At 40.9% G+C, this 23,591-nt stretch overlaps 1 protein-coding gene and 3 pseudogenes across 1 annotated transcript; all 4 read left to right on the top strand.

Moving 5' to 3' along the window:
* The first annotated feature begins 773 nt into the window (after positions 1 to 773).
* Positions 774 to 2,408, top strand: LOC115675705 (cytochrome P450 81E8-like; annotated as a pseudogene).
* A 1,156-nt stretch (positions 2,409 to 3,564) lies between these two features.
* LOC115675928 (cytochrome P450 81Q32-like) lies at positions 3,565 to 8,310 on the top strand. The gene is made up of 3 exons (XM_030598743.2): positions 3,565 to 4,183; positions 4,364 to 4,806; positions 7,280 to 8,310. Exons 1-3 carry the CDS (start codon positions 3,658 to 3,660, stop codon positions 7,934 to 7,936), a joined length of 1,626 nt encoding a protein of 541 aa, XP_030454603.2. The 5' UTR covers positions 3,565 to 3,657; the 3' UTR covers positions 7,937 to 8,310.
* A 4,202-nt stretch (positions 8,311 to 12,512) lies between these two features.
* Positions 12,513 to 15,378, top strand: LOC115675819 (cytochrome P450 81Q32-like; annotated as a pseudogene).
* A 706-nt stretch (positions 15,379 to 16,084) lies between these two features.
* LOC130139786 (cytochrome P450 81Q32-like) lies at positions 16,085 to 17,950 on the top strand (annotated as a pseudogene).
* Positions 17,951 to 23,591: the final 5,641 nt, after the last annotated feature.

Raw genomic sequence — 23,591 nt, forward strand, 5'->3', positions numbered from 1 at the left:
GAGATCATCAACATAAATAAGCACATTCAATTGAACAGTCCCAACTCGAAAAGTGAACAAGGAGTAATCTGAATATGATTGTTGAAATCCATAAGCTTTCAAAGATGCAGCCAATTTCGCAAACCAACATCCAGGTGCTTGCCGCAAACCATATAGAGATTTCCGGAGTTTGCATACCTTCCCTGATGATTGAGAGGCAAAGCCGGTGGCATCTTTATGTAAACCTCTTCCTCTAAATCGCCATGTAAGAAAGCATTTTGAACGTCCATCGATGAAGTTCCCAATTCTTTGCGGCCGCAACGGCAAGAAAGGTGCGTACGGTGCACATTTTTGCCGTAGGAGCAAAGTCTCCGATAATCTATGCCTTCAACTTGATTATTTCCCAGTATCACCAATCGCGCCTTGTATCGTTCAACACTTCCATCGAATTGTACTTAATTTTATACACCCACTTGCTCCCAATTGCTTTCTTTCCAGCGGCAAATTTTCGACTGTCCATGTGCCATTATCTTCTAAAGCCTGTATTTCTTTACTCATGGCCTCTCTCCACCGTTCATCTTTAATCGCTTCCGCATAAGAGTTTGGTTCATGTCCTGCAGTAATTGCTGCCAAGAAACACCGGTGTTGCGCAGAAAATTTTTCATAACTCACATAACGTGCTATAGAATAAGGCGTACCTGAGGAATCAGATTGGGTAGATGAGCATGTCGAGGGGCTTATTCTGATGGCGTTTGTCACATAATCTTCACATAACGCCCTTCCGACACCCTCGCCAGCTCTGCCGAGAGGAAGTAGCCCACGACGAATCTGCCCCCGGCGTTCACCATCGTGTACGAGTGAAGCAGCTTCCTAAAAGTAGATTTTTATAGTTGTATTCACTATTGCTCAATGCTCGTCGTATTTTGAGCAATAGTGGACACTGGACAGCTCATGAGAAATTAAGGAAAACTAACGTACACATCTCCGCGCAAATCAAGGTATATAAATCCTCCTTCATGTTAATACCATATATTATACTTATCAGTCGTGCACTTTTCCTAACTATAACTTATTCTTTAAATGGTTTTAAAATGATGCTTTCCTCGTCACTTAAGTCTTCAAGAACTTCAACTAAACAAGCAGCTCAATCAATGCTTTTCCACTTAGATGATGGAGGAAGAAGCACCTCATCAATGGCTGAACCTAGAACTGATCTCTCTCTCCCTCCTCTTCCTCCTCTACAGATTCTTCCTCCATAAAAACACAACTCCCAACCACCGCCTCCCACCGAGCCCTCCTTCCCTCCCTATCATCGGCCACCACCACCTGGTCAAGGAGCCCCTCCACTGAACCCTACACGACCTCTCGCTCCAGCACGGTCAAGTCTTCCTCCTACGGCTCGGCTCCCCCAAAACCGTGGTCGTCTCCTCTTTGTCGGCCGTCGAGGAGTGTTTTACTGAGAAGGATGTCGCCTTCGCCAACCGGCCTCGCTTGCTGTCCGGGGGGCTCCTCAACTACGACTACAGCACCGTAGGCGTAAGCCCTTATGGGGACTACTGGCGCAACCTCCCCCGCTTCACAGCTGTGGAGATGTTCTCCGCAAGGCCCCTTGCCGATCACTCCGCTGTCCGGCACGAGGAGGTTCTTTCCCCGGCGAAGCAACTATTTCGAGATCACGGCTGTCTCGGAGACAGGAGTAAGTATTGCCTAGACAAATTTTACCTAGCAGCCACATATGAAGAATCCACCTCTTATCCAAAAAAGGCATAAAGTTATCTTGCAGTTTTCTCAATATAATTGATTGTGTCTAACATGTCACTCACAAAGAGATGTTATATGTGTGTGTGTATATATATTTGTTTTTTCCTCTTGTTTTTTTTTCCAGAAGATAGGGAATGGCTGAAGGTGGACATGCGACGGAGGTTGTTAGATCTTACATTGAACGTGATGATGCGTATGATCGCCGGAAAGAGCTATTTTGGGACGGACCAGGTGTCGGAGGAAGGGAGGGAGTTCAGAGAGATAATGAGCAGAGAGTACTCGTAGCTTCTCGGAAGCGCCGGGTACATCGGGGATTTCATCCCAGCGTTGTGGTGGGCGGATTTTCAGGGGGTGAAGAAGAAGATGAAGATGGAGAGCGTGATGAAGAAGGCGGACGGGTTTACAGCCGCTGGTGGACGAGCACCGCCGGAAAAGGAGTGAGTCGTCGTCAAAAGGGGTCGATGGGACGAGATCATCAAGGACGACGTTCATCGATCGGATGCTGGAAGTCCAAGAGCAGGATCCGGAATTCTACACCGACAAAATAGTCAAAAGCCTCGTTCTGGTGAGCACCGTGACTCCTTTATTACCATATTTGTCAACCTCTTTATCAATTGTTTTAAAATTTTAAATTGTTAGAAATGGGAATTACTGAAAAATATATGAAAGTCTTCAAAAAATTCAAACTCAAAATCTCGTGTTTTCCTACGATGTGAGATACTAAACTGTTTATAAAAAAATTAAATCGCTAATTGTTAAATAAATATGTGGTTGATTTTTACATGTTAAAATACGGTTTTGATTGAGCGACATACAATTTCTCATTTTCTCGGACGTACAAATGCATCGCGAGACCAGCTACGAAAAATGCAATATTTCCATGGTTAGTGTACGATCGGCAAAATAAATAACTTCGAAATAAAATTAAGAACATTTCACAAGAATTGCTTTCCATCACCCATTGTTTTAAATCATCAGACAAGACAAACGACTCTAATATATCTAGTATCCGCTCCAACATGTCTATGTGTCTGCCGGTCCTTTGAAATGACTAATCGATCAACGTTTTCATCCGACACAAACTGACAAGCCAAAGAAGTTTCGGGGGCAAAGACCAAGATTATCGCGTAAGAAAAGCCAATCTCGCAGTGCCTTCCTTGGTCGAATTTCTGGAGCTAGTGCCGACATTTTCCACGCAAAGAGAAAGGTTAAAGTGAAAGGAGGAGTGACTCATGCGTCAACAATGCATAAGATAATGGTAAAAGTCACTATCATGGAGATAATATCGTTTGATCAAATAGTCTTTCTCAAAATCTTATTATAATCACATGATTTTAAGAATGTAATAGCAGCCTTAATCAACTGATAGCCTAGAAAAAAAATATCGTTCTTACTTCTTACATCCTTCCAAACACATGCGCTACATAGTCAAGAGGGTCAACATCCGACACATATACCAAACCTCAGAAAAGAATAAAGGGCTACCAACAGTCCTCACATCCTTATCAAATCAAGAATAGACAACTAAAGGGGAAAATTTAAAAAAAATCATAAATTTATTATATTTATGTTAATTCAAATCTAAATCTTCTAATTATGTCAATTAAGTTATAAATATTTTTACAATTTATCAATTGAATTATTTCGACTAATTTTAGCCGGAAATCGCTGATATAAACGTCAGTGATCCTAAGTGACATGATCGACGCTGACGTGAATAATTTTTAATTTTTTTTAAATTTATAATAATTTTTTTTTTCTTTTCTTTTCTATTCATGGCCCGCCCGAAGCGGGCCGCGCCCTTGCCCAAATCTAGCACTGCGGTAGATGGTTTTAAATTGATGCTTTCCTCGTCACTTATGTCTTCAAGAACTTCAACTCAACAAGCAGCTCAATCAATACTTTTCCACTTAGACAATGGAGGAAGAAGCTCCTCATCAATGGCTGAACCTAGCACTGATCTCTCTCTCCCTCCTCTTCCTCCTCTACAGATTCTTCCTCCATAAAAACACAATTCCCAACCACCACCTCCCACCGAGCCCTCCTTCCCTCCCTATCATTGGCCACCTCCACCTGGTCAAGGAGCCCCTCCACCGAACCCTACACGATCTCTCGCTCCAGCACGGTCAAGTCTTCCTCCTACGGCTCGGCTCGCGCAAAACCGTGGTCGTCTCCTCTTTGTCGGCTGTTGAGGAGTGTTTTACTGAGAAGGATGTCGCCTTCGCCAACCGACCCCGTTTGCTATCCGGGGAGCTCCTCAACTACGGCTACAGCACCATAGGCCTAAGCCCTTATGGTGACTACTGGCGCAACCTCCGCCGCTTCACAGCCGTGGAGATGTTCTCCGCGAGGCCCCTTGCTGATTACTCCGCTGTCCGGCACGATGAGGTTCTTTCCCTGGTGAAGCAACTGTTTCGAGATCACAGCTGTCTCGGAGACCGGAGTAAGTATTGCCTAGACACAATTTACCTGGCGGCCACATAAGAAGACTCCACCACTTATCCACAAAAGCCAAAAGTTATCTTGCAGTTTTCTCAATATAAATGATTGTGTCTAACATGTCACTCACAAAGAGATGTTACATGTGTGTGTATATTTATTTGTTTTGTCTTCTTTTTTCCAGAAGATAGGGAATGGCTGAAGGTGGATATGCGACGGAGGTTGTTAGATCTTGCATTGAACGTGATGATGCGTATGATCGCCGGAAAGAGCTATTTTGGGACGGACCAGGTGTCGGAGGAAGGGAGGGAGTTCAGAGAGATCATGAGAGAATACTTACAGCTTCTCGGAAGCGCCGGGTACATTGGGGATTTCATCCCGGCGTTGTGGTGGGCGGATTTTCAGGGGGTGAAGAAGAAGATGGAGAGCGCGATGAAGAAGGCGGACGTGTTTTTCCAGCAGCTGGTGGATGAGCACCGCCGGAAAAGGAGTTCGTCATCGTTGTCGTCGTCAAAAGGGGCCGACGGGATGAGATCATCAAGGACGACGCTCATCGATCGGATGCTGGATGTCCAAGAACAGAATCCGGAATTCTACACCAACAAAACAGTCAAAAGCCTCGTTCTGGTGAGCACCGTGACTCTCTAATTGCCATATTTGATTTACCAGCACGTTCGTGTGATGGTGCAACCTTTTTTATCAATTGTTTTAAATTACTGAAAAGTTTATGAAAGCCGTCAAAAAATTCAAACTCAAAATCTCGCATTCTCCTACAATCTAAGATACTAAACTGTTTATAAAAATTTAAATCGCCAATTGTTTAATGAAACTGTGATTGATTTTTACATGTTGAAAAACAGTTTTGATTGAGTAACATCTAACTTCTTATTTTCGCTGTCAGCGTACAATTGCCAACTAAATGAAGACAATTTCGAAATGAAATTAAGAATATTTCATAAGAATTGATGTCCATCAACCATTCATTGTTTTTAATCATCAGACAAGACAAACTACTCTAATAAATCTAGTATCGACTCCAACGTGTCTCTGTGTCTACCGTTCCTTTGAAATGACTAATCGATCAACGTTGTCATCCGACACAAATTGACAAGCCAAAGAAGATGTGGGGCCCAAAGACCAAGATGATCACGTAAGAAAGCCAATCGTGTACTGCCTACCTTGGTTGAATTTCTGGAGCTAGTGCCGATATGTTTTCCACGCAAGAAAAGGTTAAAGTGAAAGTGGGAGTGACTATCCGTCAACAGTGCATAAAATATTGGTAAAAGTCACTCTCATGGAGATCATATTGTTTGATCAGAAAGTCTTTCTCACAATCTTATTATAATAGGAAGAATCACAAAAAAAAAAATTATAAATATATTACAATTGTGTCAATTCAGTCTTCAATCTTTTCTGTTTGTCAATAGAGTCCTAAATCTTTTATATTTGTATCAATTCCGTCTATCCAATCAAATTTGACGGATGCCGGTTGTCCTAGATGGAGCGGCTGACACCGACATGAATATTTTTTAAATAATATTTTAATAATTTTTGAATTATTTATTATTTCTTTTTTTTCTTTCTCTTTCTTTTTTTTTTTCCTTCCCTTCTTCCTCTAGCCGATCACCGGACCTCAGTGACTGGTCAGAGGTGAGGGCTAGAGGTCGACCTTGCTTAGCAGAAGAAAGGGAAGAAAAAAAAAAGAGAAAGAAAAGAAAAAAAAGGAAAAAGAAAAGAAAAGAATAAAAATTCGAAATTTTTTTAAATTTTATTAAAATTTGTCAACGTCAGCATCGGTCATTCCACGTAGGACAATCGGCGTCCATGTCAGCGATTTCCGATCAAAATTGGCCAGTTGGACTAAATTGATACAAATGTAAAATGTTTAGGACTCTATTAGCAAAAAAACGATTTATGAATGAATAGGCACAATTGCAATAGATTTATGATTTTTTTGGTAATTTTCTCTATTATAATCACATGAGATTAAGGCTCCATTTGTTTTGCAAAAAAATAAATAATTCAAAAAATATTTTCCAATAAATGATAGCATGTGTTGCTAGAAATAATCATTTAATAGAAAATTTTTTCATTATCGACAGAATTTATGTTTAACTAATTCTCGGATGACGAAAAATTTTCTCGCTTGTTCATTTTTATAAACAATACAAGCAATTATTTTTAGGTTATTTTTTAAATTATTCATTTTTTGCAAAATAAATGTACACGAGAGGCAAGAGGATTCTATGAAGTAGCTTATCCTATAAGAATGTAATAGCCGCCTCAATCAACTGGTCACATAGAGAAAAAAATATCGTTTGGGTCCTTACATCCTTCCAAACACATGTGCTACATAGTCAAGAGGGTCAACATCCAACATATACTAAACCTCAGAAAAGAATAAAGGGCTACCCGACGGTCCTTACATCCTTATCTAATCAAGAATACACAACTAAAACTAGCCAATCAAATGTGTGGTTTGAGTCCAAGATAGAAATTTAAGTTGAGTGGCGCATGAGATTTTTTCCCTAGCTTATTCGACAGATTAAGATTACTCGATCAAATAAATGGTATGGTGATCCAAAAACATAAGAAACATGCACCGCACCTAAAACGGATGGGAAAGGAGAATCCCGGAAACAAACATGAAATACCATGACAAGTTAAACACGTGATTTGGTTTGATGCATTTTCTTACGAACAATGCTGGATGTACTAATACCGGTCTAAAGAGTCGGTTTACTAAATGGTGTGTCAAATTGTAAATATCACTTTAAGAAATGGGTCATGTTTAGTAGCTAATAACAGTCTGATACACTATTCGGTAAACCCATTTTGTAAACTAGTTTTGGTAAGAATTTATATAATGTAAACTGCCGGTGTGAAATATTTTCTATATAGATAGACATGATTCCCAACTATTAATTGAATGTGTTCATTTACCAAAATTGAAAAGTGTGTACTTGTTGAGTATTCAATAATTTTCATTTCACTGTCAATCTACCAGATGAAAGTATTTTTAGTAAACCTAGCAGTTCCTTTTTTGTTTATAACATGAAGACCCACTTTAGGTAGATTATTAGTCCTGTGAATTGTCCAGGTAATGCTGCTTGCTGGAGGCGACACCACGGCCACCACAATAGAATGGGCGATGATACTTCTCCTCAACCACCCGGAAGCAATGCGAAGGGCTTGCGACGAGTTAGAATCCAAAGTAGGACATGATCGCCTCCTCGAAGAATCTGACCTCGCTAATCTCAACTACCTTCAAAACGTCGTTAGCGAGACAATGAGGTTGTATCCAGCAGCTCCGCTTCTGCTTCCGCACGAATCCTCAGAGGACACGTCCATCGGGAACTTCCACATTCCGCGAGGTACGATGTTGCTAGTAAATGCATGGAGCCTTCATCGGGACCCCAAGCTATGGGTGGATGCTGAGAGGTTCGTGCCCGAGAGATTTGACGGCGGCGAAGAGAGCAACGAAGGGTTTAAAATGATTCCTTTCGGTGCTGGAAGGCGAGCTTGTCCCGGGGCTGCTCTTGGGAGGAGAGTGGTGGGGTTAGCGTTAGGAGCATTGCTTCAGTGCTTCGAGTGGCGGAGAGTTGGCTTGGAGGAGATCAACATGACGGAGGGCAACGGCCTCACCGCGCCACCGGCGGAGCCTTTGCAGGCCTTGTGCAAGCCACGGGAAATCATGGCGCCCTTCCTAGCCGGTGGAGATGATCGCTTTGGTGAGGAAACAATGAAGAAATGCTAGCTAGAGACACCAAAAACCTAAAAAGTACACGTTGGGTTAGGAAGCGACATGGAATAATATGGAGTAAATCTCACTCGATCTTTCAAAAATAAGTTATTTTACACTAGACCTATAAAGTCAGGGTAGTTTATTCAACATACATCGTTTTATGTCATTATTCGAGTCTATCCAGTCCACTATAAAAGAATAATCACATACTCTATTTAAGTGAGCATTCTTTTTTATTTTGGCCATTGTTAACCACTTACACCTACATCGCACGATGGCGTGGTGTGTAATGACATGTTGTGGTAACGATGATGTATCATGCGACAAGCGAATGTATGAATCCTAACTGTGATGTGTATGAATGAAAATCTGTCGAGATGACATGAGCGACCAGATCACTATTACCAGTCAACCCATTTGGGCATCTTTATTGTCTCAAAGGATCCACATGATCCCCCTATAGCAACTTTCTCTGATAGCCAGTTTTGAAAGATTAAACTTCTTCACTGAACTATTTATGATTTTTCCGAAGACATTCGTTAACAAATATACCCGTTGCACTTGTTAAGTAATTAATTAACAAAATATTACAGCTTTCAATTAGATGAAATCAATGGGCAAGCTGGAAACGGGCTTATAAATCAGATTCATTCTCAATACATTAATTGTCCTAGATATCAAAACTTTTCTCGTATACGTTTTAATAAGTACCCCAATTATTTGTTAATAAGATTTTTTTTTGTGAAAAAATGTTCAAAACTAAATTGACACAATTATAATAGGTTTATGACTTTTTTGATAACCCCTTCTAAAATGAAACCAAGATATTGAGCTTGTTGGGATTTTGTGGGCACCTCATGCCGAATAATAAGGCGCGAGCAACCTCGCCTTACACCTTCAGCACAGACTAATGGGTCACGACATTGAACTCGAACACGACATCATGCCGACACTTTACAAAATGATTTCGCGACATGTTACAATGTTTTCGAGCTCAATTACGGCAGCACGTCATGTGATTGTACGATTACAATCGAGATGCGATAGAAGTGTCCTCTGAAATTGGTATCCGCTTGTTTGGAAAGGATAAGACACGACATTTTCCATTTGCCTTTTCTTCCTCAATGAAGGGCCACAAAAGTAAAAGAGCCTTCATCACCTTCGACCGTGCCGTTCCATTTTTTGGTTTTTTCGTATAGCGAGTGGCGAGGAGGACACGACGCAAAAAAATTGGCGTATCGGCCGATCAACCTCCACGTTTTCAAAAGGAGTGCAGAGATTTGGGATCCGTTCGTATCCATTCATTCCTCGACATTAATAGAACTGATGCACACTACTTCTTCATCTGATTGAGAAAAATGCATTAGGACTCTTTGCAATTTATATTCGAGTTGTAATGTTATTATGAATTTTCTGTATCACGGGATTAAATTCTAAAACTTTTAAAATTGACGTGGTCGAGTATTCAATAAATCGAACTTCTTTATTAGGTGAATGAAAATTTCAGAATAATTCTACTCAATATCTATTTAAAATAAGTGTAATCTGCCTTTTGACTCGATGAAAGCACCCAAGGATTATTGCCTTATATGCTATCCCGTATATGCATCTTTATTATTTTGTACGGTAACTCTCTCATTTTGCTCATTTTACACTTTTAAGTAGCATCGGGGTAATCTAAATTCCAAGCTTTGGTTAATATAAACTTTCTTGAATGTAGCTATAGTTATAACGATCAAGTCTATTGAAAGTACACAATTTCCCTTGAGATAATCTTTTACGCGGAATGGTCACCAACATATCGTTCCCGTAAAAGCTATTAAAGGAAGTGCTGACTCCTATATCGAACAATGCCAAACAAAAGTTGGCATATGAACTTTCATTCTAAGACCTTTTGCCTCAGACATTAGTTAATCAAGTCGTGTGGTGTACAAACACATCTAGCGGAGGTCAAATTGCCTTGGGACTAGACGGCAGGTGCATACACCGATCCAAATATCAATTGGTCTTACTAATAAAACGTGGTATCAGATTTAAAAAAAAAAGGCTAGTTCACTGATTGATATGTCGTATAATATGAGGAATTGCAATCGACGGTTTAAATTAGTGGATCATACACAACATCCGATAAAATTATATCATATTATTTACTATATATATATATATATCCTAAAGAGGCCTAATAAAAAATTTCACATAGTGTCATCTACTTTTGCTTATCCAAAAAGGAACCAATAACACACGGATGGACAACACGCAAATAATAATAATAATAATAATAATATTAATATTAAACAATGAGCAAGAAGTAATAAAAACAAATCGCCTACCCTCCAACCGGGGATAAAGTAAAATAGTGTAAAGTTCTCCTACCCTCCGAGCAAGATAATAATAAGAATTAAAGATAATAAGAATTGATGCCATTGACCATACATTATGGCTTTGAATATGATATTAACTCGGGTCAATTTTAATGAGAAAGTGTCAAGACCATTGAGACAAAGAGGAATATCTCAAGTCGGATTATAGTGATAAAGCAGAGTCATCAACTAAATAAAGTTAAGTCCGATTATGAATATTGACTAATTAATAGAACATGACGGGTATCAACAAGGAAGGGGGTAAACAATATATTGACCAACACAAGTGATTTGATATAGACTATGTATAGAATCGACAGTTAAACACCGACATTGATTATGAGAAGCCAATAGAATTAGGTCGACAATGGGGGATCTGTCTTCATCCATTGACCGATATCTAAGTCGATGGCATTCAAGTCAATGTCATTCATGGCGAGTAGCATTGACGTCGATTCACAAAGTTTGGCTGAAATCAAATCGACTATAAGGATAAAAATAGAGGGAATAGCAAATTAATCGAAGTCTTAGGCTGGAGCAATTACCAAAGGTGTTGTTTGAAAGTTGCAGCCATAGGGTTATTGCAGTCGAGTCAACTAGTTATTACGGTCGAGTTTCCTAAGGCGAGAACAATTATACAATCAAATATATAGTCGAAATTTGATTTCAATGAGTGGGCACAATTATAACTACAGGCCAACCATCCATAGACTATTAAAGGAGCACATCTTAAGAATAAAGGATGCAATCAAAGAACAATATTTACTTCTTTCAATGCACTTTACTCATAATTTATTTTGAGTCATTTTCCAGTAGTTTTTTTTTAATCGTTCGAGTTGTTTATTTCATTTTGCCTATCAAAGACTTGCTCTTCTTCTTTATGAAAGATTTGTGTTACCGTCAAGGAATTCATATTTATTAATTTTAGAACCCAATCATCAAGTTCTTCGTCCCTCTTTCGGTACACAATCATTCATCAATTGGAAGTACAAGGATTGCGATGTTTGATTAGGATGATGATCAATCGAAATGTGATAATTTTTACTATTGAGTTGACGATTTGAAGCGAGTGATTTTAAAAAAAGTACTTACATTGACTAATATAAATAAAAGATTCGTGTCAAATAATAAGTAATTGTAGTTATAAGTCATGAATGTAGAAATAACAAATAATAAAGGCAACATAAATTTTTGGGTAAAAGAACACTACAAGATCATAACTTGTGACGACGTTCACTTTAGTTATAACTTTTTTTGGATCACTTTGTGCTAAAATTTTTGAAAACGATCACTTAAGTGTTAAAATTTTTGAAAAACGATCGCTTAAGTGCAATTCCAGTGCCGTACACAATTTTTTGCCGGAAATCGACGTGGCATTTTTTTATTAATTTCGAAGCGACGTGGCTCACGGAGTCTCGCCGGAGATTGGCACTTAAGTGATCGTTTTCAAAAATTTTAGCACTTAAATGTTCGTTTTTCAAAAATTTTAGCACTTAAGTGATCGTTTTCAAAATTTAAAGCACTAAAGTGATCCAAAAAAAGTTATGACACTTGTGATCGTTTTCCTCCGACTTCAGACCAAAGTGATCCGAAAAAAGTTATGGACCAAAGTGAGCCGTAGTACACAAGCTTATGGCACTTATAGTGTCCTTTTGCTAAATTTTTGTATCCCAATTTTGATGTATAATTTTGATATGTGTTACTCTAGGGAAAATTACCAAAATAGTCATAAACCTATTGTAATTCTGCTAATTCAGTTCTAAACCTTTTTTTGTGCCAATTCGGTCCTAAACCTTTTGTATTTGTCAATTGGCTTTATCTAGCCATTTTGGCCACGGATGATGGGACGCTAGCAGGCTACGACGCCGACATTTTTATAAATATTTATTATTATTATTATTTATTTCTTTCTTTCTTTTTTCTTTTTCTTATCTTCTTCCCCGGTCTGGTCGCCAGACTGGCCAGAGACTGAGGCCGACGAGGTCGAGCCTCGCCATGGCCGGGCAAGCTTGACCTCGCCGTCGCTGAATTGGCCGGATGGACTGAATTGGCATAAATACAAAAGGTTTAAGACTGAATTGACACAAAAAAAGGTTTGGGATTGAATTGGCACAATTACAATAGATTCCTGACTATTTTGGTAATTTTCCCATTACTCTACATTGAGAAATTGTATAAAGAGTGAAAAATTAGATCCAACCTTACCTTATAAAACCTCTAACCTGTTACATCTCTCTCTCTCTCTCTCTCTCTCTCTCTCTCTCTCTCTCAGCCTCCGTCACAGGTTCATGGAAGATGTGTGGGTGTACATCATCTCAGCATCCTCCTTCCTCTTCCTTCTCTGCTTGTTCAAATTGCAGAGAAGCATCAAGAGGAATCTCCCACCGAGCCCACCTTCACTCCCTATCATTGGCCACCTCCTCCTTATAAAAGAGCCAGTCCACCGGACCCTCCAATCTCTCTCAGACCGTTACGGCCCTGTCCTTTCCCTCTCCTTTGGCTTCCGCTCCGTGGTCGTCGTATCCTCCCCATCCACGGCTGAGGAGTGCTTTACCAGGAATGACATCGTCCTCGCTAACCGCCCCCGCACACTCTCTGGCGAGATTATGGCCTACGGCAACACCACCATCGGCGGCGCCCCTTACGGCCCCCACTGGCGCAACCTCCGCCGCTTCATGACCCTCAAAATCCTTTCCCCGCACCGCCTTGCCGGCTCCTTCGCCGACTGGCTAGAGGAAGTGAGGCTTGTCATGAAGAATCTCCACGAGATGGCTGCGGAGGTGGTAGGGGGTGGCGGTTTCGCATGTGTGGAGATGAGATCGAGGCTGCAGGAGCTGTCCTTAAACATCATCATGAGGATGATCTCTGGGAAGTGCTACTTTGCGGCCGCCGTCGATGCGGTGACCAGGCAGTTCAGGGAGGTGATAAGGGAGGTATTCGAGCTGAGCGGGACAGACCCGGGCGATTTCTTGCCGGAGCTGAGGAAGGTGGTGGACTTCAAGGGGAGAGAGCGGAGGATGGTGGACATCACCATGAGGTCCGATAGGATCTTGCAGGGCATGATAGACGAGGTCAGGTCGAGAAGGAAGAGAAGCGAGGGCGGTAGAGAGGTGGAGAGCAGAACGATGATCGATTCCATGCTGTTGGAGGGCTATTCGGACTACATCATCAAAGGCCAAATCCTGGTATGTGTATATGTCATGTTCTGTTCACTTGACCTATGGATGTTTCTGAGTTTGTGAGACTAGTCTTTAGGGGCTCACAAAAGAAAAATGCTAATGTGGCTATCCTTAATTTACTGTGAAAATAACAGTGGTAAGAACATATTGGCCTTGTTTCTGTAAAGAAGGGAAACGAGAGATGAGGGAGCAAATGGACAAAAATATGACCTACTTCTTCCCAAACAAAGCATTTTCTATGACCCTTAGGTTTAAATGATGGTTTAGAATCTCCTAATACATGTACCTAAATGGATCTAGATTGTTAAAAACGGCATCGCTTTTTAGGATATTACAAATCTAACGGTCTATAATAATTTAAAACTTTTTATCGTATATCCTGTAAAAGATCTAATTTTTCTTTCTACTATAAGTATTTGGTCTTATTTTTCTTAGTCATTATTGAATGATTTCGGTGCATGTGAGCGCAATGTATATGCACCATTGGATCATGTGGTCTCATGTGGAGCCTTTTTCATCCACTGATTCATATGAATTGGGCTCACATCCAAGGACTTGCGTGCACCGAGATCATGCCATAACTTTCTTCGATAGTGGCCGCTCTTTTAGATTGTTGTATATTAAAATGGAGAAAGAAGAGGGAGGATAAAATGAAATTGCACAAGTTGATCAATCTTTTGTCATGTGTGTGGTAAATGATTTAGGTCAAGTTCTATTTTTCTTTCTTGAATTTACTCATGTTTTTCAACTCCGATCGATTCAAGCTGAGTACCCGTCTGAACCATGCATGAAACAGATAAATTTTGCACTTATACATGAACAAGACCATAAGAGTGGCCAATTATTGATACTGACTTAAACTGAAGCTTTTCCTTGCATTTTACTCTTTACGTCTAAACTCGATTGTTCTTCAATTTCAAAAAAAAGTTTCATCTCTCTTTGAAAACAATGAGCATACTTAGCAAATTACTTAACCACAATCCACGGCATACGATGTTAGCTGCGGGCACGGACATGTCCTCAGTGACAATAGAATGGGCCATGTCCCTCCTACTCAACCATCCGGACGTCCTGAAAAAAGCTCAAGCAGAACTAGAAGGGGTCGTTGGCCGAGAGCATCTAGCTTACGAAGCAGACATCTACAAGCTGCCTTGCCTTCAAAACATCATCAACGAAGTGCTCCGGTTGTTTCTGCTGGCGCCACTCCTAGTGCCTCACGAGTCCTCTGAGGATTGCACGATCTGAGGGTTCGACGTGCCCAAAGGCACCATGATCCTAGTAAATGCGTGGGCAATTCAGAGAGACCCAAAAGTGTGGGACGATCCAACAAATTTTAAACCAGAAAGATACGAGGGATTGGAAGGGGATCATGCGTATCGGTTGTTGTCGTTTGGCAAGGGGAGGAGGAGTTGTTCCGGTGCTGGCCTTGCCAATAGAGTGGTGGGTTTGGCTCTAGTGGCGTTTATTCAATGCTTCGAGTGGGAACAAGTCGGCGAAGAGCCGGTGGACTTGTCGGAAGGGACGGGACTCACAATGCCCAAGAGAGAGCCATTGGAGGCTATGTGTAAAGCGCGTGAATGCATGATTGCTAATGTTCTTGCACAGCTTTGAGAAGGTCGTTCTCCAGTGAATTTTATTTTGGTCGTGTTCAACCATCGCAATACTTATGGACTATTATGTAATAACCAAGTAAGTTGGTGTGAATGAAATGAGGTGGAAATGAATGGAGGAAAAAAAAAAAACAGAAAGTAGAGAGGAATGGAATAAGAATTCTAGATCTTGCGTCTAATGATAATGTATTAAAGGAAAAGAAAAGAAGACGGGATGTATAATGTATTAATGAAATGCCCATTCATATGGGCTTTCATTAGGTCTTTGAACGGTCTAAGAATACTTTGGACGATTCTTATTGTAAGATGATATCTATGTTTGAAGAAAAGACCTGCCATTAACTAAAGTTGCAATATGATTGTCGTTGTGATGGCAACACGAGCATGACCGAGTTGACGAAGCTAGAGAGAGAGAGAGAGAGAAAGAGAGAGAGAGAGAGAGCAATGTTAGGCAGTGATGTCGACCATAGTGGCCGATGGCAACAGGTGGTGGCTACTAGTGGTGGTGGACGGTGGCTTTGCATAGGACCTAGAATGGGTGATCTTTTATGTGTTTGCATGGTTAACATCTCACAATATTTACTCGAAGTGAGTTGCCCATACTTGATGGTTTGAGTCGGACTATTATAATCGGTACATATCCTGCTCCTTGGTGAAGTAATTGCTGCTAGTTTCTTGGTGTATCTTGCTCCTTGGTGGAGTTATTGCTACTAGTTTCTTGGTGTCTCCTCGTACGTTTCTTTGCCAAGTGCGACTTCCTTTTTTATCTTCTCCGTTAATAATTCCACTAAAGATGGAAAGCTTTTCTTGGAAACATCTCCTTCGGTTTTGTCTTTCCTAACTTGCCATAACCCCCGCTTTCACTTTCACATGGCGGATCGGTCTTAATTATCGCTTTAGGAAATTCTTGAAGCTTTCTTGGTCTCCCAATGAGAACTAGTTGCGTTCTGGAGAGAGTTCTTTAAACTGGGCTTTGCTTGGTTGGTTGCCTTCACTGTGCCAGCTCTGAAAATGAAGGTCTCCGCACAGGTGGCTTGTCCGTTGGGGGTTCTTTCTCTCTGCTTTCGCTGGAGTTAGCCGTGAAGATATAAAAAAGAAATGGACGCTCACGAAAAAGAACACTAGAGGCTCAATAGAACAATACAACTATATTTCGTCACCACAAAGGTGGGTTAACATAAACGAAGCAAGAAAATCCTAACCGTGATTGGAGGATTTGGAGAAGGTTCTCGATGAATGAAACTGATCAACTCGTAACCCTTGTCTCCCAAACAACATACTAAATTTGAGCCAATTTTGATAACCTTTGGCCTTCGAATCGGGACCACAAAGCCGCAACCTTTTTCTCTCTTCTCCGCGTGAGTTCCCTCGGTGAACCACACTCTGTTTTCTCTCTCCCCTCCTCTCTCTTGGGCACACACTCCACGCACGAGGACTCTTTTTTCTTTCCTTTTACTTTTGACTTTTGACTTTTCTTTCCTTTTTTTTTGTTTAAGTGTTAGCTGGGCCCCACATAGGCGGACCCAGCCAACACAAACAAACCAAATAAAAGTGTTCCCTTGCATTACTTTTATAAGTTTTAAGACTTAGCTTGTGTAATTTACACTTTTTTCATTCAATTGCGGTTGTACCTATACACACTTATATGAAATTTAATTACTTTGAGTGTGAAAAACTTTTTAAGGATTATATTAATGAGAGCCCATGCACATTTGTTAAGCAATCGATTAAGAAAACTTTATAGTGTCCAATGTATCAATTGCCTTTCTGCTATGCATAATTAGTGCCGTGAAAATCAAATTATTCCGGATGAAGTATACTTAGTAAGTGCCTAACATGACCCATATTTTAAAATGGCTTGTGACCATTTAAATAATTACTCTCAAATGAAGTTCATATGGATCAATGCGGACCATTTAATTGCATTTCAGTACAATGTGGCAGTCATTGAATACTTGTCAGAGTATGAATATTGAATTTTTAATGATTTTCAGTGTACCAGATTAAAGTTATTTTTAGTAAACCTAGGAGTTCTTTTTTTATTTATAACATGAAGAGCCACTTTAGGTAGATTATTAGTCCCGTGACATGTGCAGGTAACGCTGTTTACTGGAGGTGACACCACGGCCACCACGATAGAATGGACGATGATACTTCTCCTCAACCACTCGAAGGCAATGCAAGGGCTTGCGACGAGATAGAATCTGAAGGAGGACATGATCGCCTACTTGATAAATCTAACCTCGCTAATCTCAACTACCTTCATAACGTCATTAGCGAGACAATGAGGAATTGTATCTAGCAGCTCCGCTCCTGCTTCCACACAAACCCTCAGAGGACATGACCATCGGGAACTTCCATGTTCCGCGAGGCACGATGCTGCTGGTGAATGCGTGGAGCCTTCACCGAGACCCCAAACTATGGATGGATGCCGAGAGATTCGTGCCTGAGAGATTTGACAGTGGCAAAGAGAGTAACGAGGGGTTTAAAATGATTCCTTTCGGTGCCGGAAGGCGAGCTTGTCTTGGGGCTGTTCTTGGGAGGAGAGTGGTGGGGTTAGCGTTAAGAGCATTGCTTTAGTGCTTCGAGTGGCGGAGAGTTGGCTCGGAGGAGATCGACATGACGAAGGGCAATGGCCTCACCGCACCACCAGCGGAGCCTTTGCAAGCTTTGTGCAAGCCACGGGAAATGATGACGCCCATCCTGGCCGGTGGAGATGATCGCTTTGGTGAAGAAACAATGAAGAAATGCTAGCTAGAGACACCAAAAAACTTAAAAGTACACGCTGTGTTAGGATGCGACATGAATAATCAAACCATAACTTCATTAGGGACTGCTATGTCGAAATTCTGTGGTACATGTGAGGAACGGTTAGCATCTCTGCATGATCTTTTCGGCACCACATATTTCAATTCAGTTTCAACATGCATTTATCAACTGATTTTCTAAAATATGAGATGCAATTGTAATTTTCGGTGAAGTAATCAAGTGAAAGATTGACATCAAGTCGTGCTTTGGCTTAGTTGTGTGTTTCGTGTCTGTTTTGAAAACATGGATGTAAGTAGAAAGTATGACATGTCATATGACGCCCACATTGCGCGATGGCGTGGCGTGTACCACTCCGATCTCCTCATGCTTGTACCGCTCCCTCCTTATCCTCAAAGGCTCAAGAACGAGTTCGCCATGGACTGTGACATTGAAGCCGCGCTCAACAGCAGATTTGACATCGACCCATTTCCTCCTAAAAGCTAGTCCGATGGCCATTGGATTTTCGAGGACCGAACTGACGAGGCTGTGATTTCGACGCTGCCTCGCCAGGGGCAGGAGAGGCTCGCCCTTGCCGGCCAGAGTATGAAGATGAAGGGAAGGAAAAAAAAAAGAAAGAGAAATAAAACAAGGGAAAAAGAAAAGAAAAATATTAATAAAAACATCGAAATATTATTAAAATATGTTCACGTTAATGCTGGCCATCTAAAACTGGCTGGCTGGACTAAATTGGAACAAATGTGAAAGGTTTAGGACTCAATTAGTAAAAAAAAGTTTATGACTGAATTGACACAATTGCAATATGTTTAGGACCGTTTTTGTAATTTTCCCAAGTAACAATGGGCAAGCTCAAAATGGGCTTATAAATCAGATCCATTCTCAATACATTAATCGTCTTAAATATCAAATTTTTTCTCATATACGTTTTAAAAAGTACCCCAGCTAATTGTTAATAAGAACTTTTTTGGAAAAAAAGTTTCAGGATTGAATTGATACAATTATAATAGATTTAGAACTTTTTTGCAAAAGGTATCGAGTTTGTTGGGATTTAGTGGGCACCTTATGCCGAACAGCAGGGCATGAGCGCCTGGGCCTTAGACCTTCGGCATGGACTAAAGGGTCACGATATTGAGCTCGAACGCGACAACACGTCATAACTTCATAAAATAATTCCATGACAGGTTACATCATTTTCGAGCTTAATTATGACCGCACATCATGCGATTGTACGATTACAATCGAGATGCGACAGAAGTGTCCCCAACTCCCGGACCAGGAGCCCCCTCTGAAATTTGGTATCCGCATGTTTGGTAAGATAAGACATGCCAATTTCCATTTGCTTTTTCTTCCTCAATGAAGGGCCACCAAAGCAAAAGAGCATCATCATCGTCTTTGACCGTGTCATTCCATTATTGGTTTTTCGTATGGTGAGTGGCCAGAGGACACGACGCAAAAAGATTTGGGAACCGTTGGTAGCCATTCATTCCTCCACACAAATGGGATTGATACTACTTCTGCTTCTGATTGAGAAAAATGCATTGCTGACACCTAGTATGGATCGGGACTAGCACAAAATGGTTAGTGATATCCCATACACTTATATCCCTTGCTAGCCCGATTGAGCCTGTAGTTTTGTTTTGTACAAACCCAGTTGGTGATCATCCCTATACCAGGACAAGACAAAAATCATCCTAGTTTAAGCACCATGATCTGGAGCACGGGGAGGTCGTGACATGCATTAGGACTCTTTGCAATTTATGTTCGAGTTGTAATGTTATTATATATTTGTTGACACCTATTTTTAATTTTTGTCCAAAATTAATTATAAAATAAATTTTTTTTAGGGGTTAATGTCCTTAATTCCTAAAACAAAATTGTTTTATTTAATTGCATCTCATCTAGGCATTAGGCATATTAATAGTAATTTCACTAATTAAAATTTATATAAAAAAATTCGAATTTTTTTAAAAATTAATTAAAAATTAAATAAATAATAAATAAATAAAAGAAATCAAATCAGATCAGGCTGGGCCAGGGCCGGCCCGACCCGACCCTCTCTTCCTCTTCCCCTCGCCTGCGTGAGGTCTTCTCTCCTTCCCTCTCTCCCTTGCGCGACCAACGGCAACCACCCTTTCCCTTCCTCTTTCCCCGCTCAGCCAAGCAGCTTCCTTATAGGTTTTAGGCTCACTATACTCTACTGACTCTACAATTGAAAAGAGCATAAGCAACAAAATCTAAGTAGTCATATTTCTATGGGGGCTTTGTTGTCCTTCTTGGTCTATCTTTGGCAATAGAATATCTCTCTCATCTTCCCCTTCCCACTGCCATGGTTGCCAAGATGCAGGGGAACAGACAACCCCTCCCTGCACCGGCCTAGAATGGCCACAAAAGTCAAGAGTGTGGAATAGGTCGGTGCAGGCCATTCAATGAGGAGTTAATGGTCGGTGCAGGCCATTCCTTGTAGATTTTAGGCTCTTTATACTCTACTGACTCTGCAATTGAAAAGAGCATAAGCAACAAAATCTAAGTAGTCATATTTCTATGGGGGCTTTGTTGTCCTTCTTGGTCTATCTTTGGCAATAGAATATCTCTCCCCTCTTACCCTTCCCACTGCCATGGATGTTGAGATGCGAGGGAACAGACAACCCCTCCCTGCACCGGCCTAGAATGACCACAAAAGTCAAGAGCATGGAATAGGCCGGTGCAGGCCATTTAATGAGGAGTTAATAAGGCAGAAGCAAGTGGCCGTTGGCCATAAAAGGACCAGAGAAGAGAGAGAGACGGGTGGCCACAGTGAGAAGAAAAACAGAGCAGTGAGAAGAGAGGGAGAAATAGAGATATTAAGCGAGAAAGTTTGGGACTTCTGTTTGCAGGTAGAAGGACTAAGCCACAGGAGCCTCCCCGTTGAGCCAGAGCCGGCGGCAATCCTCCGAGTCGACGCCTCCGACTAGTGAGTTCACTTGGCCCCTGAGTTCCCCTGTTTTGCTCTGCTTTCTCTGTGCAGGTTGGCCGAGACTCGTACCGGCTGTTTCGCGTGAATCCCGACCCATACCGATCCTAGTCCTAGTCTAGACTTGCTTTCGGAGGCGAGTTGTGGCCTCTGGAGCAGGCCGGAGCCCCGAAATAGGTCGGAGTTCCTTGTTTTCAACCGTGAAGACCAATTATTTGATGAAATGCCTCAGTGAGGTTGTGTTGGTTTTGGTCGCCGGTTGGTGAGCAGGTGTGGTCGGACGGTGAGCTAAGTGGCCTAAGAAGGCTTTAGGGTGACCTCTAGGGGCAAGAGCCACGCCGGAGTTGGATTGGGTTGGCTAGCGAGACACCAAATCTCGCCTGGCCGATGGTCCCGCGAGCTTGAGTCACGCGGGAACCGGGTTGGACCAGGCCTACAGTCCCGGTCGGACCAGTTTGCAAGCCCTCCTTGACCCAGACTGACCCTTTTATGGGCTGGGCTTTTTTTTATTTCCACCTGACCGGGCCCGATCCGGTTCGGGACCCGTGTTAGCCCGCCCACTTTGGATCCGGAGATTCGACCCAGGTCAACGCCTTTGGGTCGGGTCAGTTGACCCGGGTTGGTTCCAACCCAATCCAGATCCGCTAACCAGACCCGGTTGAATATTATATTAATATTAATTAAAAATAATATTATTTTTAAAAAATAAATTAAAAAATATAAAGAAAAAATAAAAAATATTTTTTTTATTTCTTTTAAAATTAGGAAATATTTTAGAAATTAGTATTTTTGAATATTTTTCTAAATTATGTGAATTATTTGATTAATAATTATGCCTAAATCAGATAAGCCTATAGGGCTATACGGTAGGATTTTGCATGTTATTTTTACTACTGTTGTGTTATCATTATGCATGTTATTTCTAATTAGTATATAATTACATAAATTGTCATGTGTTGAATGTTGTCGCCTTAGTTAGGGTTAGAACTCTAGACTGCATATCTAGTTTGACTACTAATTTTTAATGATTGTGCACTCGTTTGATCACCTCACTTAGTAGGAGATAGGTCTTAATCCAAATTGCCTAACAAATATTTTCTGAAATGAACAGGATGAAAGGTACCGAAAGGGCATTAGTCACTCAACTAGTGTAACCAAGTCTCCGAACTCATTTAATCTCTGGTTTGTAGGAGTAGGGTGATTTTCCCGTTACTTTACTTGGGTTTCTAATCGACCCACCCCAAATTGATTAGTGGTGACTTCTAGATAAAAATCATTTGTAGGTTAAAATCTAAACCATAAGTCGCGATATGGTATGGGCTTGGGAGAGCCCAAGTTAAGTCCCACCTAAACTTAGCGCGTACTAGGCTACGCCATTTTCCCTCTCCAGAGAAAATTTAGCGGGTCATGACAGAATGACGACTCCACTGGGGAATATCCAGTTATCATGCTTTTGATTAAGCAAACTTAGGCCAGAAATTTTACCCTGTTCAAAAACATTTTTTAGTAGTAAGGATTTCAGGTATGGCTCTAACATTAATGTGTTAAATGTTATTGCAGTTGGGAGTTATAAGGGGTGTTGTGATTGTAAACCCCTTGTTTTGTAGATTTGGAGTTTGGGAGTGAATGTTTATTTCCTGAACGTTTGAAGCGGTGCTTGTTTATAAATTGTTGTGCATGCTTTAATAATTTATTACTACACTGTTGCACACACAACCATGCCGCCGGACCTGGGTTGCTATAGGGCATTTCAGGATGGTGTTAAGAAAGATACAACCTCGAATGGGAGACCACAATGTAGAGTCTGCCTTTCTTTTTCTCGAAATTTCTTACTGGGTGTCGTAAAGTATCTATCTTTAGCCACTATCTGTGTGACTATAAGGTACTCCTTTTGACTGAACCGAGGTTAGAAGGACTTGACACCAACGCGAGATTGCGACGGTCAAGCATCCTTTTAACTTTACTTTGCTAAAGCCATCTAGATAGAAATCGAACTTCACATTCCATGTGTATGTTTCTGTGATTGTCATGGTTTCCGGTAAAGTAAGTTTTCTATCCTTACACTTTGCAATTTACTAATTTTTTTTCGTATGTCCCGGTCGGTCCATGATTAGTCTATGTCAGTTGTGGATTTAATACCGTGGCCATTTTGGAAGAAATAGGCACTAAAATTTTTTCAGAATATTTACTTCCAACTCATGTCCTTATTTTTATAAGCATGTTATAAATCATTGTTTTCCAAAGGGATTTCCCGTTGTCTTCGAAAATGTGAAAAATAGTGAATAAATAATAAAAAGCACGCCCTATTGACACTACCAACGCTTCGGCCTGGTGGTATACGGGGAGTGAATCGATTCGAAAGACCGGGGTTCGAACCCCGAAGGCGGCAACTAGGTTGCCGTCATAAATTTTTTTTTTCATATTTTATTTTTGCAAGAAAGGGAAAGTATTTGACTAAACAAGGTATGAAAATACAGTTAGACTAAGTTAGACTGATCTCTTATGAGGTCTTATACTCATTCATTGTCAGTTCTTGACAGGTAGTTACAAATTATACCCATTCGCTAAGTAAAAATGGCTGAAGAGGATATGACAACCTGTGTGGTGGACATAGAGAATGAGATGAAGAAAGTCTTCACTTTTTTTCGACAACTCTCAAAATAAGTGGAACATCTATCGGTCCGCTTGGACCAACTCACCATGACTCTGCTTCTTCATCCAAGACTAGGGGTGATGATTCAAGTGGAGCCCTCTAGTATCAACCCGAAGGGTAAAGACGTCATATTTGACAATGTTCACGAG

The sequence above is a fragment of the Syzygium oleosum genome, unplaced genomic scaffold, assembly GCF_021117445.2.
Source record: "Syzygium oleosum isolate NSW1041296 unplaced genomic scaffold, Sole_v2.1 Sole_v2.13, whole genome shotgun sequence".
Lineage (NCBI taxonomy): Eukaryota > Viridiplantae > Streptophyta > Magnoliopsida > Myrtales > Myrtaceae > Syzygium > Syzygium oleosum.